Below are 17164 nucleotides of genomic sequence, written 5' to 3'. Positions count from 1 at the left end.
GTCATGCTAATGTATGCTGGTGATAAAGGTCTTGAAATACCAAGTGGAACTTGAGAGACCTGCTGCAGTTTGCAAACTCCCTTTACACCTTTCTACAAACTGTCTAGCTTTGCTTCTAACAAATACCTGGATGGAAACATTTTTTTTTTAATCATGCTGTTTAACCTTTAACCAAGGCAAAAACCGATAGAAGCAACCAGACAAATAAAAGCTGCAACTGGTGCTTGGTCCCCTGGCTGGCCATGTCCTTGATAAGTCCTGGTGATATCCAAAGCGTGCCTTCAGGACTAAAAATGCAATAAAAATGCCCATCATTGTTTTCTATTACAGAGCTACTGTTCTATACATTTAATGTCCCTCCCTTGATGTGCTGCTCATTCCCTCAGGAACATCTGCCCCGTCAGCAGCATGACATAACTTGAGTCTTCCTCCTTTTGAACTCATTAACCGAGCTGTCCTTTTTACTGTTCACACCACAACAAATGTTCTTCTTGCCAGCAGGCCAACTGCATCCTCAGTCTCTGGGAGTCTAATGAATTTAGTGTGTTTGGTGTGTAGCTTCAACAAATCTTATGACTGTTAATACTTTTACAGTTTCCTCCTTCTTCCGTGACACTCAGCCCCAAGGGCAGTTTGTCCCACCGAAGACCTTGAAGAGCCCACAGCCCCGCTGCTTTAAGCCGAACGCTATTATCAACATTCAAACATGTTCACAAAACCATGGTGTTTAGCAGGTAATGATCATAATGTTTATCATATTAGTTTGCATTGCTAATTAGCATGCAAGGCAAACAGCAGATGGAAGCACAGATGGCAGGAATGCCATTAGTTTTGCAGGTATTTGAGTATAAACAAAAATAATGGACAGATTAAAATGTTGACTGACAGCACTACAAGTTTGGTCAGGGGATCATCAGTGGCATTACAGTTTAAATGTGTGGACAGGTTTCCTAAAAGTTGTTGATGTACATGTTACATGGCTAATGAAAGCATGCCAGAAATACAGTGTGCATTTCAGTGCAAAAACATGTCAGTATAACTTTAATTAGCGAGATTTATTTTTATTTTTTTAAAGATAGTTTATATCTGTCTGTTGCATAACATTTGTGTTGAAAGATTCATTCCTCCTGGACATGGAGGAGACCATTCTGTCCCAAATCTGTAGAGAAATGTTCTCTGCCATTTCTCACAAGTTTTTTTTCAGCTGCTCTTTGCTAGAGGGATTTTGCTGTGCTGCCATTCTCTTAAAAATACTCCAAAGGAGTTACTCTGGATTCAAGTTAGGGAAATATGCATACATCCATGCATTCACTTCTTTTTTTTTAAAAAACTCTTGTTTTTCTCTCCTGCCTAGCTTTTTAAGACTGCAAGTCATCTTTTCTGTCAGCCTTTGCGTATACAAAGATGCATTTATAGAGCCATCTGTAAATGTCATCTCCCCTACAAGCTTGTGCACTCATGCATTCCCATATCAGCCCACGCCTACATCCATGTTTCACTGTTGGCACTCTTCAGTCACTGTGATATTTGTTGCCCTGTTGGTGCAAAGGATGCACGATCTCATCTAATCCTAACAAATTTGTTTATTTGGTTTTCTTGTGCCACAATTAAATTAAAGTATTTTCTCAGTTTTGCAGTTTTGTGCCATGTTGCAGCCCAGTGGTTTTGTTATTTGACACCGTTCCTATGTTGTCTTCATGCAATGTCCTTTGCACTCTCTGGGCATCTGGGTCACTTTTTTATAGATGTCCACTGAGTCTTCTGATATTGGTAGCATGGCTCTATACCACCTAAATGTGGCGCTGTTGTGTTCTGGTTCATGTTCAGTAACATACGGATGATCTCGATGATCTTTAATCTTCATTTAATGAGGACGTGAAACCCCTGAGATTTTGAATATTCTTTGAAAGAGACTCCACCTGGATGCTTTGCTGTGAGGTAACAGTTCTAATAGTGGCTCCAAACATCAAGCCTCATGTTGCATGAGACACAGCCAAAGCCAAAGCTGAGAACATTGTGGGATTTTTGCAGGTTGATTTATAACCATGTTATTTGGTTAGCCTGGAAATGAGATGAGTAATAACTTTTTTTGATTGCATTTTTCAGTCTGCATTTTAAATGTACTCCATCTTTTCTGTTTGTCTTTAATTATTCATATAAATTATCACCCTGCACTTCAGCGACTAATGTTATATTGTAAGCAGAAAAAATAGAATAGTTAATATAAAATGATTCACTGTTGAATTAATGCTTGTCAGTGAAGGAACATGTAATTCAGTGCAAAAGTCTGACTTGATCAAAGTGTATGTCTTTAGTATTTATAGGGAAACAATACATGTCTGTGGCACTGACTAAAGAGCTATGTTTGCTTTTTTTGTTTGGTTGTTTTTTTTTTGGGGGGGGGGGGGGGGGGGGGGGTATTTACTTTAGATAATTTAAAGTAAAGAATCACTGGCCTATCCATTAAGAAAAGGGTTCTTATTCCAAACAAGAGGTGGTGAGGGAAAAGAGGGAAGGGAGCAGTCATGACACTTCCCCTCTCTGATTTTGATTTGAGGGCCAATCAGAACACCCACTGCGGTCATCAGTTAATCACAGAAACACTCAATCATACATGCTGAGCCTCTGGGTGCAGATTATAAAGTCATCAGTGATCTGAGACCACACTTTCTGGAGCTGTGAGTCTAGGTCAGAAATGAGCGGGCTTTATCGGGACTGCCAGACATCCACTACCATATCTGTTATGTAACAGTTGTTATGTCATCTGTTTGAAGCGTGTTGTACTCTTGTCGAAAGCGGTTCTTTTATACGAAGTGGTATTGGTGCCAGCTGGCATGCAAGTTTTATATGCAGATATGAAGATAAGAGATCAGAACTAGTGTTTAAATAAACTGGTTACATAAGACAGAGATCTGTGGTTGAAAATGTGTGAATGGAACAGAAATACACGCATACACTTACCAGTGCATATTTAGTCAACTGTTTCTTCATTCACTGTAAAAACATGCACACATATGCACTTTCACATCCATGCACATGCCCATTCATATGCATACGCTCACAGATACAGCGGCTCTTGCTTTGAATTCAGTCTTTGATGAATTTTTCGCAGAAGTTGGCAAGTCAGCTGGAACAGGTTTCTGTGAGTCTGTGTTTTGTATGTATGTGTATGTGCCTATTATATCAGCAAGAGAGTTTGTGACAAGCAGGATCTAGTCTCCCCAAACAAAGGCATTCCTTCTGAGCTGTATTGGTTGATTGATACTCTCTGAGTTCTCTGGCCTCAGTTCTTGTATGGAATGTGGGAAATGGCTTTCTGGTTGAACTGGTCTCAGATGTGACCTCTCGATTGAATACACTCTGCCAAGTGCATAGTCCTCTGGAGCAGAGCAGCCCCTCTCCACGTCTGTATCATGCCTGACTGCAAAGATAAAAGCCTCCCACCACTGAAATGGTCCACTGTGTAAGTGTAAGTGACAGTAAGAAAGATAGGGAAAGAGCTGTGGGGGGAAGGAGGGGTAGAAATGAGAGTTTGTGAAGGCTGTGGGCAGCAGTGGGTCAAAGCAAGTCCAAATGCAGCATCTCTGGTTCCTGGACAGATTGGGCACAATTTCCTTACCAATGGAAGAGCTGCTTTGTATTGTCAAATGTCTCCTCTGTCCTGTTATTCATTTATGATGGAGTGACTGCTTCTCACATCTGAGTTGAAATTAATTACTCAGATTAGAGAGAGAATTAAAATGCCTTAAAATTACAGTAGAAAGCCATTGCCCTTATAACTTGATCAGTCTGTATTCATCTCTTAATAGAAATATAGTTATTATATTCTCTGAGAGAGTGCTGTGTGTGTGTGTGTGTGTGTGTGTGTATCTGTGTGTGTGTGTGTGTGTGTGTGTGTGTGTGTGTGTGTGTGTGTGTGTGTGTGTGTGTGTGTGTGTGTGTGTGTGTGTGTGTGTGTGTAAAATAACTGCAAAAGTCTTAAACCACCCCTTGCTTCTTTATATTTTGCTTCCAAGGAGCCAGACTTCCTTTTAATTTTTTAAAGTGGTCTTGAGCAAGTCAATAGTTCTCCAGGCTTTCTGAAGGTCTTTCAAAGTTTTCCTTTGGACATGGGCATTGCTTTTTTTACTTATTTTCAGTCCAGTTCTTGTACTTGACCATTTTCATTTTCAATCATTAAGGCATAAAAATGTACCTCAAGGACAAAACTCAACAGATGAATCAATATTGTGTCTACAGGTAACAGATAACTTAGCAAAGAACCAATTTCCAGCAGATGAAGAGTATCTGAAACTCATATCCCCAGGAAATAGAAAGAAATTCAGAAAAGAACTGACACAGGACCTGAGAAATGTATCTGGCCCTTCAGTTCATCTATCCGCTGTTTGCTGAAACCTCATCAGAAATGTCTCGGTGGAAGGGTGGTTGTCAAGAAGCCATTTTTAAGGAAGAAAAACAGGTATGAAAGGCTGAGGTATGCAAAATTACACAAGAGCTTGACTGAAAATCAGCGGCAACAGGTCTGAAATTTTGAAATTTGAAATGTCTGTTTCAAATTATCTTCAATATGTATGGAGGCGGTCAGGTGAGTGGTACAATAGAGTCTACAGCCATCTGTAAAACATGGTGGAGGTGCTATCATGCTGCATTTCAGCCTAGTGGTTTTTGAAATCTTGTCAAAATTTCTGTAATTATATGATAAGTACCATCAAATTTTTACCTATAATGCAACACCATCCGGAAAGTGTGTGATTGGTAACAGCTTCATTTATATTAGCATCCCAAACTTACTGCCAATGCCGTAAAAATATGGTACCAGTCAAAGGTTTGGACACACTGGGTAGAGAAAAACACACAGTGGAATACTATTAGTTATGGATTGGCCTCCACAAAACCTGGACCTCAACATTATTGAAACAGTATGGGATCATCTTGATAGAGAACAGAACAAAAAGCAGCCAGCATCTAAAGAAGAGCTTTGAATGTCCTTCAAGAAGCCTGGAGAACTATTCCTGAAAATGAAATTACAAGAAAGCTTGCTGAGAGAGTTTCGGCTGTGTTGAAGAATAAAGGTCATTATCCTAAATATTCACTTTCAAGCTTGTTAGAAACTCTGCCTGTTTCCCATTTTCCTGGCAGAAGATGAAGAATTGAGTGGTGTCTCAGGACCTTTGCACAGCACTGTATTTCTTATATTATTTTTTATATTGATTCTACTCTTGTTGGTTACCCAGTAGACTGGCTAAATATTAGAAAAATGTTTTGGAGTGCATGAATTCAAGTTAAAAATAACCATAACAGGACTTTCTTGTTATGCTTTATGAGTTTTATCTAGGTGTATTTAATAAACTGGCAATTGATTTGACGTCATCAAAGCAGTAAAGTCCTGCATTTTCCTGAATCTTGTTTTCTCACTTAGTTTCTCCATTTTATTTCTGTGCTGCTGGGACATTGTAACACACTTTTCTATATGCACTGAACCCCGGTATTAACATCTGGCATTAACTTCTGTGATGTTTCTGTTATCACAACAAAATTGTGGTGCCTTGTCTTTTCGTGAGAAAAAAAATGTCACCTCCACATATCTTGTCAGAAGAAATAATACTCCTCAGGATACTACCTGACTAATGAGTAGTACTGCGTATTTGTGTGTTTCCAGAAACTTGATGTCTGCTGCTTTCAAAAAATGACAAAGAAATGTGTGACCTCCCCCCAAAAAGATATATAACTGTGTTCTCCTATTTGTCCTCCACAGTCAGAGGTACTGCATGTGTAACCCTGATGTGGTGCAGCAGTTTCACAATCCAGACACCATCTTCATTCTGGCCTTTGCTGTCGTCCTCCTAAATACTGACATGTACTCGCCCAACATCAAACCCCAGCGAAAAATGGGCCTGGATGACTTCATACGCAACCTAAGAGGTAAGAATGTGCTCAAACTGGGAGATCGAGTATTTGTTTACAGGCTCTACACTATGTGGTGTACGAGAGCCGAGTGTCCCTGTGGGCAGAGCTGGCATAATGAATTGCAGACATGTTTCAGCATTTATAGCAAGTAGTTTTATGAGCAGAGTCTGAGCACTGGTTAGAAATAGTAAACATGTTTATAAGTATGCACACCTCTACTGTAGATCACTCACAGTGGATTGGGATGGTAGAAAGAATGATAGTGAAGATGAAAAAGAGAGCAGATGGCGGGGGAAGTCAAAGTTTTACAGCAAGCACTCTCTTATCAACCTCACTTCAACCTCACTATCAGTCCTGTGAGTGACAGCTTCTTGAACTGAAGTAAATTACTCAAAGAGGCTGTGGTTGCCTGCTTCTGCTTACTACCATCAAGGAAACCATCAGCAGTGCGGGAAGAGATTCCTGATATCCTTGACTCAGAGCGCTACCCCAGAGGCTGTGGCAACGGCCCATTTAATTGAGGCTCACTTAGCGTGAGATTTAATGATATGAGCTTGGTTTTCCAGACGCAACTCGTCGCCCCTGCTGAGCTTCCCAAAGCTCTGAATGTTGTCTCCATCCAGAGGTTCAGCAGATACAAACATTAATGGCAATCATAGCACAAGGCAAAGCTTTTAAGTTTTATTTGTGCCGATAGTTACAGTAACAGATAAATCCATTTCTCTGTCATTATCTTTTTTTCATATAATTTTCTACAACTGAGTGTGCTGCTCCACAGTGATAATGGAAGAACTACTAGGATACAATGTCAGCACACATACTGAGATAACAGCACATTTTCTGATTTCACAGCTGCAGACCCTAGAAAGGAATAAAACTAATTTGGCATTAAAATGTTGGGTAAAAATGATACGACCACACAGTTAGAAATTCAGATTATTAAGCTTACAGTTAAAATCAAGACACCCATTAACTTCCACTGTGTTTTTTTTCTAATCCTTTCATTAATCTCCACAGTAAAATGACTCACAATCAAATCTGTGAGTAATTATAACTTTTGAAAAGATGGATCTCAATGGATGATGATACCATGGTTTTTCAAATCTGCATTATTTAATTTGCAGCCGAAAGAACTGTCTGTTCTCTGGGTTTGAGGCGCTGAATTTAGTGTTTGAAATCGATTCAAACATCACAAATGGGATTCTGCTTTTTCCTTTTAAAACTTCTTTGACCTTTTCTCTGCCCTTGATAATGTTCCTGTGTTATCGCCTCTCGGACCATTTGCGGATATCTCCTCGTTGGTGATGTCACCTTCCTAATGTCATTTATTTTGTCACATTGACCAAAGAGAATGTGGAGTTTCTCGGGAATAAACAAGGGTTGTATATATATATTGTTTTAAACTATGTTTTGTTCAGATTTGCTGCAAACAGGAGAGAAATTAAAAGGGGGAAAAAATCTTAACTCTTTGTTGTGCTATGGGGGCATTTAGTTGGCATGATTTGGGTTAACTTGGTCTCTTAGAGGGAATGATCACCTTTATCCTGCGATGAAATATTTCCACCCTGATGGCAGTGATATTTCCCAGGCATGCCCTCCACGAGGGGTCACTGAATGGTTTGATAAGGAAGAAATAATGTGTGTCCTATGCTATGCAGCCATCAGATGTCAACCAATCTATGGGATATTTTGTACTGATGTGCTTAGAGAGCATTTTCCACCACTATCATCAAAACACCTAATTATGGACTATTTTTGGAAAAAAAAAAGGATATTCTTTTCCTCCACCTAATGTCATTTTTTTCCCCTTTAATTTGCCACCTTGCTTAAGCTACCTCATTGTTGCTTGTGGTGGCACATTTCTTACCAACAACTATTAATCAAAAAGACATGACACAGGACTGGATAGTATATTTATATTCATGTATAGTCATAATGCATGCATTTATGCAGTAGGTGCTTTCGTCCAAAGCAATGTTATTGAATGTGTTTTGCATGTTTGTGTTCACTTATCTGTACTATCAGTTGTACTTGTTTCTTTACTTGTCATATTGTTATGTGGTGTGTTTTTTGTAACTTTTGCTGCCCCCTTGGTCAGGTCTCTCTTGAAAAAGAGATTTTAATCTCAATGAGACTTTTACCTGGATAAATAAAGGATATGAAATGTGCACTGCTGCATGCACAGTACAAAGAAAGACTTTCCTTTCATTTCACTAGAGCCTATCTTTAAGACAGTGACTGTTGCAGTGGTGGTTAGATATCAGCATCCTACATATGACATCACATTACACAGTGTGCTGCTCTGCAACATGCGACAGAGGAGAAGGATGGAGCGATGAGGTCCTGACAGCTGTACAAAATGTGCTTAAGGCTGTTCAGAACCAAAAAAAAAAAGTAAAAAACATGGCCCAAACACATTAAATGCTTTGTTTCCAGCTATCACATAATCCAAAGCACAAGGAAAGACAGTTAATCGGTAATAATTAAGTCAGATTTGATGCTGTTCCAATCTCTGTTGCTCACAAAGGGGTGGGGGTGGGGGTTTAAAGCACATCTGTCAAAATGTGTATGGTGGCCACTCATGCAGCATATGAACCCTTCAATTCTCTTAGGTGTGGATGATGGAGCAGACATCCCCAGAGAGATGGTTGCAGGTATTTATGAACGTATCCAGCAGAGAGAGCTGCGTTCAAATGAAGACCATGTCACCTATGTGAGCCGTGTAGAGCAGTCAATCCTGGGGCTAAAAACTGTGAGTAATGTCCGTGTTTTTGTGCAAGTCCTGCATTTTTTTTTCTTTTGAGGGAGCTGTCTGCACATTTTTTGTACAGTGTTCATTCTCTTATATCATGGATTATTTTACTGCAGCCCATCCTCTGCTCTGTGCTAGCTGTCATTGCCATCTCTTTAACCTTGTCTAGATCCTTGCCGTGCCCCACAGACGTCTAGTGTGCTGCTGTCGCCTGTTTGAGGTGCCTGATGCCAACAAACCTCACAAACAGAAACTGTCTCAGCTCCAGAGAGAGGTCTTCCTTTTCAATGACCTGCTGCTGGTAAGGCTTGAAAGCAGATGAAACCATTTCAAAACATACAGTATGTGGCTAAATGCAGCCGACCATATTTCCGTGTTGTATGTCTCTAGATCCTGAAGCTATGTCCCAAGAAGAAAAGCTCTGCTTCATACACCTTCTGTAAAGCTATGGGTCTCCTAGGAATGCAGTTTCACCTCTTCAGCAATGAATGTAAGCTGCCATTTTACACTGCAGCAATTTATTCTCAGTGTAGTTTCACCCTTGTGCTGAAAAATGCTGAGCCATCCAGAGCACTGTTGTCTGTCAATTCAGTGTCAGGATCCATACTTTAAGGAACTGCCAAGCACTCACAAGTATAACAGTGTTAACACACTGTTGTCAGTGTTACAGCAGATATCCTGAAGGAAAGTCTCCTGCTTTCACAAATTTAAGATCTTAAAGATTATTGTAGTTATTCATTCATCAAGATGTTGTCTGTGTTCTACAAGATTGTTATTTATGTGTGCTGTATATCTGTTACTACCCGACTATGTGAACACATTTGCTATTTTTTTTAAACACCAGATAAATAAAGCATGTGTGGTAGAGGTATGCAGACCGTGAAGTAGACATATGAAGTGCCAAATCTGTACAAGCTTTCAAAACACATCCTAGAGTTCAGTGCAGTGCAGTCTTGTGTCAACATTTGAGTTCTCAGTGCATCATCAGATAAGGCTTGTGAGCCTTCATGATGAAACTCTGGGAGTCTATGAACAGGAGCAGTTCAGTAAATCCATCAGGCGAGGCAGGAACAGGTAACACCACAGTCCAGGTAACAAGAAAAGAGGGTGTGTGTGTGAGCTCAGGGAGATCATGGGTTACTGGAAGGAAGAAAGAAAGCCTGAGGTTATCCGTATTAGGTATAGATTATTGGATTACTGATTTATTTTAAATTGAGTTTTTTGGACAGTTTAAGATTAGCAGCATTTCTTTGGTGATGTAGGAATCACAAAATGTTTCACAGTTATGGCAAAAGCAGTTCTTTTTCTCTGTGTTGGGGTTTCTCATCAGACTATGCTCACGGTATCACCATGATGAGCCCGTTTACCTCAGAGAAGAAGCAGCTGGTGAGTTTCTGCTCTCCGAGCGGAGAGGAGCTCAGGAAGTTTGCAGAAGAGCTCCGAGAGTCTATTGCAGAGGTCAACGAGATGGAACAGATTCACATTCAGTGTAAGGGGAAAAAAAAAATAATTCTTCACCATCCTCAACATCTGCAAATGTAAACAAACACCTACCAACCTGCATATGGCTCACGGAAATCTCTCTTTCTCGTGCTGTAGGGGAGTTGGAGAGGCAGCAAGGCATCCAGCCCCATGGCTTGCACACTAACGGCGGGCAAATGGACACACACGCAGGACACGGCTCTCCCTCAGGTGCTGGTTTTGCTTATGCAGCAGAACACAGTATACATTACTCATAATAATGCATACACTGCTCAAGGGAATGTAGAAAATAGAACAAGTTCTTGGAAAAAAAGGTGCATGAAAAAGCCCATGGTGAAAAAAAGGAAATGAAAAAGTTGCTAGTCAGAGAGCTTAAATGATTACATTCGCTGTCACTGTCACTTCTAAAGTATTAAAGCAAGAAATAGCTCCTGCATGTAGCTTCAAATAACCTCTCAATTTACATGGTTAACACTTTGAGCGCAGGTGTTAAACATATTCAGATTTTTGTCTTATGCACCTTCCAATTTTCTACTTATAAAAGCAGTAGCCTATTTAAAAGCACATGAAAATTGCTTGTAGTTTTAAAAAGTTATTCACTGTACAAATATGACATCTTCATTTGATTCTGTGCGAGACTGAAAAAAAACCCCAAACATTATCCCTGAACTATTCTTTAACTGAATAACGATTCCCTGTATGAGAGTCTGTTTCTGACATTTTTGAAATTCTGAATGTGAAGCTGAAATCTGCCTGTTTCTCCCCACAGGCCAGGATGTGTATGATAAAACCGGCAACAACAACACAGTAGAGGTGAGTGCTAAAGCTACTCTTGTCTCCCTCAGGTAAGTGTCTGCGTCTGCACTTCATGGGAGTGTTTTTTATATGTGTTCACGTGTGTGTGTGTGAGTGTGTGTGTGTATGTGTGTGTGTGTGTGTGTGTGCGCGCGTGTGTGGTTGGACAAGGGCTGTGCCTCATCCTGACAAGAAAGTGTGCTTTATGCTTTGCTTTAAAAGAGCTCCACCTGAGGCACATCCTGAGTATGCAGCCATAGATACAAAGGGTGCTGAGAGGACTCTTCTGTAATGGTGCTACAAGCAGCCTCTCACTGTGCCTCATGAGTAGATGAGCAGCCACTCTACTCGCTATACAGCATCCCTTCTCTCATCAGCTACTGCTTACTGTATAAGCCATCGCAAGCCACCATAAGCCTGGCTGGCTCCTAGAATACATCTACAGAGCCAGATAAGCTTGATACTGTTAACAGTCTGTTCACAGTGATTGTGTGTGTGTTTGTGGATGTATGTGTGTGTGTGTGGGGTGAAGTGGGGGGTGGTGGGGTGGATGCATGTCTGTACAACCAGCCCTTCCTTGAACTAGGCATAGTTAAATAAGCTGTTTCCTCGGTTTTATTCCTTTACCTGTAATTCTCCCCTTCTCCTTCCTTTTAGTCAGCCCCTTAGAATTGTAAATTACTGTGTTAGGGAGACACCACGCCCTCGGTGTCACCTCTCTCCTCTCCTGACACTCCCTTATCTTTAAGCCTCTTAGTCTGCCGCTCAATGACCATGTTAGCAATTGTGACATTCATAAAATTCAAAGTGTTCCCACCATAATTTCTTATTAAAATCTCGTCCTACCCAGCAACCCTTTTTTATTCCTGGGCTGGTGTGCATAAAAATGTGAGTGAAATCAAGTTTAAATCATCTTAAGAGATGACCAAGAGGAAATGAGAGTGTGTGTTTTGCATGCGCTCGCTCTACATACTACCTACCTGCATGCCTGCATGCCCATGTGCGTAACACACCAGAGGGCTGCGTAGAGGCTGCGTTCAGGCTGGTAACTCCTCATGCGTTCTCTGACTGTTCCTAAACTAGGTGTCAATTCACAACAGGCTGCAGACCTATCAGCTGAGCCAGCCCAGCATTGAGTCAACGCCTCTGGCTCTGGCTGCGCCACCAGCCCTGCTCAGCCCCGTCCAGGCTGGAGATCTCCGCCCAGAAACACTCATCCAGTGCCAGCAGATCGTCAAGGTGATTGTTATGGACCAGAGTGGGCGAGGACGAATGGAGGCCTTCCTCAGCCAGGGCCCGGCCACCCATCAGCTCATCCAGTCGGCCCTGTCAACACCTGTGCGTGTGAGAGAGGGAGATGGCCCTCAACCCCCTTTGCCACCACCTCCTCCACCTTACAACCATCCCCACCAGTTCTGTCCACCCGACTCACCCATGCCACTTCACCACACCATGCCTCTCACCCGCAGGCGCAACTCCAGCGGCTCCCGCAGCATTGTTTAAGTCATTAGCTGCTTAACGAACTGTCTGGGCCAGACAAGACCCTCACACTCACACACAACAAACACATGCTGGAGCACAAGTCAACTCACTTTGAATTGCAAGACAAAAGAAGTGCAAAAAAAAAAAAAGTAGATTATATTGTGTGACTTAAATGGAGGGGTGCAAAGAAAATGCAAACCACGAATCTATTTATAGTCTTGACTTGGCTGTGTGCTTTTTGAACATGGAGTAGCTCTGATGATATTTCTGAGAGACTTTTCTTCTTTCTTTTCTCTTCAGCCTGTCACCTGGTAGCAGCTGTTGTTGTCTGTCTAGATTTCACGCTGTTGGGTATATGGTGACTTAGCATTTTCAAATGTCGCCTGTCCAACAAATGTATGTGATCGTCGACCGTGAAACTGAGTATCAGAAAAGCCACTCCGAAAGGCTTTAAACAAGGACAAAAATCTGTTTTCTTTGAGGATATTGACGTTTACAACACGTCCCTGTTTTCAGTACTCCCACGGTCGGTGAGGGATCCTTTTACTACAGCTAATCTAACTTCTTTATGCCATAATAATTTTCCTCCATCTCTGCATAATGTGAAGAAACAAGAGCACCAGCTTATTTGTTTCTCCATTTTCTAGGGAACACATAATCAGTGTGCGTGAAACAGGCAAAGAAAAAGATTAATGGCTCGACCGTCTCTACCACCTACAGCGTAGTGTAGTAAGCAAGGTTGTTGGTACTCACTAAACTAGCCTAAATTAATATCCTGATGACAATCATGATTCGGTGCATCACTGTTGCGTGATTTGCTAAACTTGTGTTAGCAGATATCCTCACAGTAGTGTGTTGCTGCTGTGATTTTGAGTTGTGCTCTCACAGAGCTCAGGAAAGAGGCTGCTGCATTGCAACATGTAACACCTTATCTGCACCTCTGAGTTGTAATGAGGGGAGAGTGCTTGTGTACTGTTTGTTCAGCCTGCTTACCCATGGGCAACAGGGAGTCAGGCTGGTAATTTATCCAAACCAAGGCTAAAAGAAGCCTTTTTTCCTCCTGTCTATTTACTCCAAATAGATTGCCTTGTGCATATGGATGTTACCTTTGGATTTAGGGAAACCTAAAAAGAAAACTCAAATATACTTGCTTTTCTTATGGTTTGTACTGCTGTTTATATGTCTAGATTGTTTTGGTTTGAGTTGCTCAGTTGCAGACATGTCTGCCTTCTTTTGAATGTAATAGATCTACTGTAGATAGCACTGCCTTGTGGAAAAAAATACATTTGAAAAGCTCGGCAATCATGACGCAGTTACTCAAAACAAAGCAGTCTGAAGAAGGAAGCATCTATCTAGCCTCGACAAGAGGAGTGCCAGGATGCAAATACTGTGTCCTGCTGCTGAGCTGTAATATTATATGCCTAAACACTTCTTTTGGTTGGATGTTCAACCTCAATTCCATGGTTTGCAGATCTCATAATCCCATTATTTTACTCACAAAAGAACATAGAAAACATATCAAATGCTTAAACTGTGAAAATGTACCATTTTAAGAAAGAAAGAAAAGGTAAGGAATTTGATGGCAGCAATCTGTCTCAAAAAAGTTGTGACAGGGCGTTTATCATAATGTACGTGCATCCCCTCTTCTTTTAACAACAGTTCATAAACATCTGGGGACTAAGGAGACCAGCTTCTGGACTTTTGTGAGTGGAATGTTGTTCCATTCTTGCCTGATATAGGATTATAGCTGCTGAACAGTCCTGGGTGTTGTTTGTTGTATTTTTGTTTCACCGGCTCTAAATGTTTTCAGCTGGTGAAACATCTGGCCTGCAGGCCAATTCGGCACCTGGACTCTTCTACTGCAAAGCCATGCTGTTGTATGGTGAAGATGCAGTATGTGGTTTAACATTGTCTTGCTGAAATATGCAAGACCTTTCCTGAAAACACAGTCATTTGGATGGAAGCATATGTTGCTTCAAAATCTGTATATCCCTTTCAGCATTGATGGTGCCTTGCCAGATGTGCAAGTTGCCAATTCCATGTAGGCTTTTGAACTGAATGCTGATAACAAGCTGGACAGTCCCTTTCCTCTTTAGTCCAGAGGATGTGGCAACCATGTTTCATGATAGCTTTTTTTTTTTCATTTTACATTGAGGAACATTATTCAGAAATTGTTCCATAATTTGTAGATATATATTTTTGCAGGTTGGTGAATCTCTGCCCATCTTTACTTTTAAAAACCTCTGCCTCTCTAAAAGGCTCTTTTTTTTTTTTTTTTGGGAGCCTATCCCAGCTGTCATAGGGCGAGAGGCAGGGTATACCACGGACAGGTCACCAGCCTGTAGCAGGGCTAACACAGAGAAACAGACAACCATTCACAGTCACATTCACACCTATGGGACTACCCTGAGAAAAGCTGTGTTGCTGCCATCAAATTCAAAATGAGCAAAATGTTTTTCATAAAATAATAAAATATCTGTTTAAACATGTCTTTAAACTGAGATGTGTTCTATCGTGTAAAAAATATGGTTCTATGAAATTTGCAAATCATTACATTCTGTTTTTATTTACATTTTACACAGCATCCCATATTTTCTGGAATTTGGGTTGTAGACATCCATCCATCCTTCCATTATCTTAACCATTTAGCCAATTCAGGGTCAAGGGTGGGAATGCAGGAGCCTATTCCAGCTGTCATAGGTTGAGAGGCAGAGCACACCCTGGACAAGTAGCCATTCCATCTTGTTGAGTACTTGGATCATGATCATTGATGCTGAATTTCTGATGTGTATTTTTTGTTGCCTTGAGCACCACAAGACAAGTGCCATCTGGCACCATCATATTCAAGAGAAGGCTTGATTTTCTACAGCTACGTCTCCAAAACATTTTTAAAAAAATGAAGTAAAATACTCTACACAGGGTCGACCCAGGTCACTTCACAGAACCATGTCTCCCCTCTCACCTATTTATATTCTGCTTACGCAATGAAAATATTATATAAGCAGAGATGCATATGTGTACTGAATGTTAAATCAGGTGGAAAACTGAAGATGTCCATGAAATAATAACTGATTTCCTCACGTGTCGTCTGTCCACTGTTGATGGTTTCGAGCCAGTTTGTACAGCACATCACAAATCATCCAACTGAGACATACCAAACACGTCTTGTACCTTTTGCACCACAGAATATACTGGATATATTGTAAATAGATAATATAGATTTATTCTGAAAAAGTGATTGCTTTGCCCAGTGTGTGTATCTACGTATGTATTTGTACAGAGAAAATATAGTTTAAAAGAAAAAAAGGATATTATAGTTATTATAGTTAATATTATTCACATTTAATATCGGGGGGGAGTCCTATATGTGATAAGAGACAGAAAACAGGCAGCTTTTATAGAATACATGACATTATTACAGATCTGCACTCATCATTAAATTACCATGTCATGTTATTACAGGATTATTAAGAGATGGCTGTGTCATCTGTAAAGGTATGCAAAGGGCTATGTTGTATTGGTGAATACGTACAATACACCACAAGTCATGCCACACACACACACACACACACACGCACGCTTGCACACACACACACACGCGCGCACTAGTATACAAACAACTGCACATGTGATTACATAACCACACGCAAACATGCACACGGCTGCCAAAGCAACAACAAATTTAAGCTTAGATTTACCTTTGAAACTGCTTGATTTCTCAAGTCAGTAACCCCACTTTGTTTACTGTTAACTCTGACTGACTTGTACTATACCGCATGATATTTCTTTTTGGCTTTTTTTTTTTTTTTTTTTCATTTACAGTACACAGAAGGCATTTGAGTCTGCGTTTTTGTTATATTTGTCAGGGCATGTTTGCTTTGTTGGTGTCATTTTCTCCTTTCTCCTTTCTCTCTCTCTCTCTCTCGCTCTACTCCCTCTCCCCTTTCTCTTTCCTACCCTTACCCCATGCCTTCTCCATGGTCGTCATGGAGATGCACCAATCTGCATCCTCACTGTGGAGCACTCTCATTAATCTCTGCACCGTCACAATATTTCTATAAAGGAGATTTCTTAAAGATCAACATGTTTACTAAAAGAATTTCTAATTTTTCTGTTTGAAGAGAATGAAAGAATAAAGTAGTTTTTACTCTCAGCCTTGTGTGCGTCACTATCAATACTGTCTCCATAGTGTCTGTGTATGAAGCACTCTCTGCCTTTCTAATGAATGAATTTGCAGCAGGTGTGCAAGGAGGATGGTGGAATGAGGAACTTATGGGAAATCGGTGTGACCAGTGTTTCGGAGTCATTCCAGCACACCTGGTGTGAACTCATTCATTAGAGGCCAAAGTAACACAAAATCTGACTTGTCTGGATGTCACATTTGTCTTGTATTGGTTCTCAAAGTGGATTATGAGGACCTTCAGAGGTCCCTGATCCATATGCACAAAATAGTCCACAATATAATTTGCTCTAAATGATACAATTGTGCTATAGTAATAAAAAGCACATATCTACAGATGGGGACCATTTATGGCAACAAACAAGGATACTGTGTTCATTATGCCATCCTGCATTATCTTTAGGCCAGTAGTAATCTCTTAAAAACATATGTGCAGGTCTGTAGGCATGTTTTATTGACCAATCACATTTGAAGAGGCTTTCATTGCATGCGAGCTAACTCATCATCATCATAACTCATCATTTAAAGAATACATCTTCCATTTCTCAGACACTATATGGTCCATA

The 17164-nt window shown here is 40.7% G+C and overlaps 1 protein-coding gene across 3 annotated transcripts in view; it reads left to right on the top strand.

The window, feature by feature from the left end:
• Positions 1–16571, top strand: part of iqsec3b (IQ motif and Sec7 domain ArfGEF 3b) — a 34119-nt gene extending 17548 nt beyond the window's left edge. The window contains exons 8-15 of one of the 3 annotated variants that reach the window (XM_030731258.1): positions 5756–5922; positions 8520–8659; positions 8829–8960; positions 9050–9149; positions 9990–10148; positions 10259–10351; positions 10911–11026; positions 14921–16571. In XM_030731258.1, coding sequence (XP_030587118.1) covers positions 5756–5922; positions 8520–8659; positions 8829–8960; positions 9050–9149; positions 9990–10148; positions 10259–10351; positions 10911–10990 — 871 coding nt within the window. In that variant the 3' untranslated portion in view covers positions 10991–11026; positions 14921–16571. Of the gene's footprint in view, positions 1–5755; positions 5923–8519; positions 8660–8828; positions 8961–9049; positions 9150–9989; positions 10149–10258; positions 10352–10910; positions 11027–12019; positions 14567–14920 lie in introns of those variants that run through there. The other 2 variants (XM_030731257.1, XM_030731259.1) reach the window with 2 other exon arrangements.
• The last annotated feature ends 593 nt before the right edge of the window (positions 16572–17164 follow it).

The sequence above is a fragment of the Archocentrus centrarchus genome, chromosome 6 (assembly GCF_007364275.1).
Source record: "Archocentrus centrarchus isolate MPI-CPG fArcCen1 chromosome 6, fArcCen1, whole genome shotgun sequence".
Classification (NCBI taxonomy): domain Eukaryota; kingdom Metazoa; phylum Chordata; class Actinopteri; order Cichliformes; family Cichlidae; genus Archocentrus; species Archocentrus centrarchus.
The sequence above is the reverse complement of the archived record's forward strand: the minus strand, read 5'-3'. Positions and strand labels throughout refer to the sequence as shown.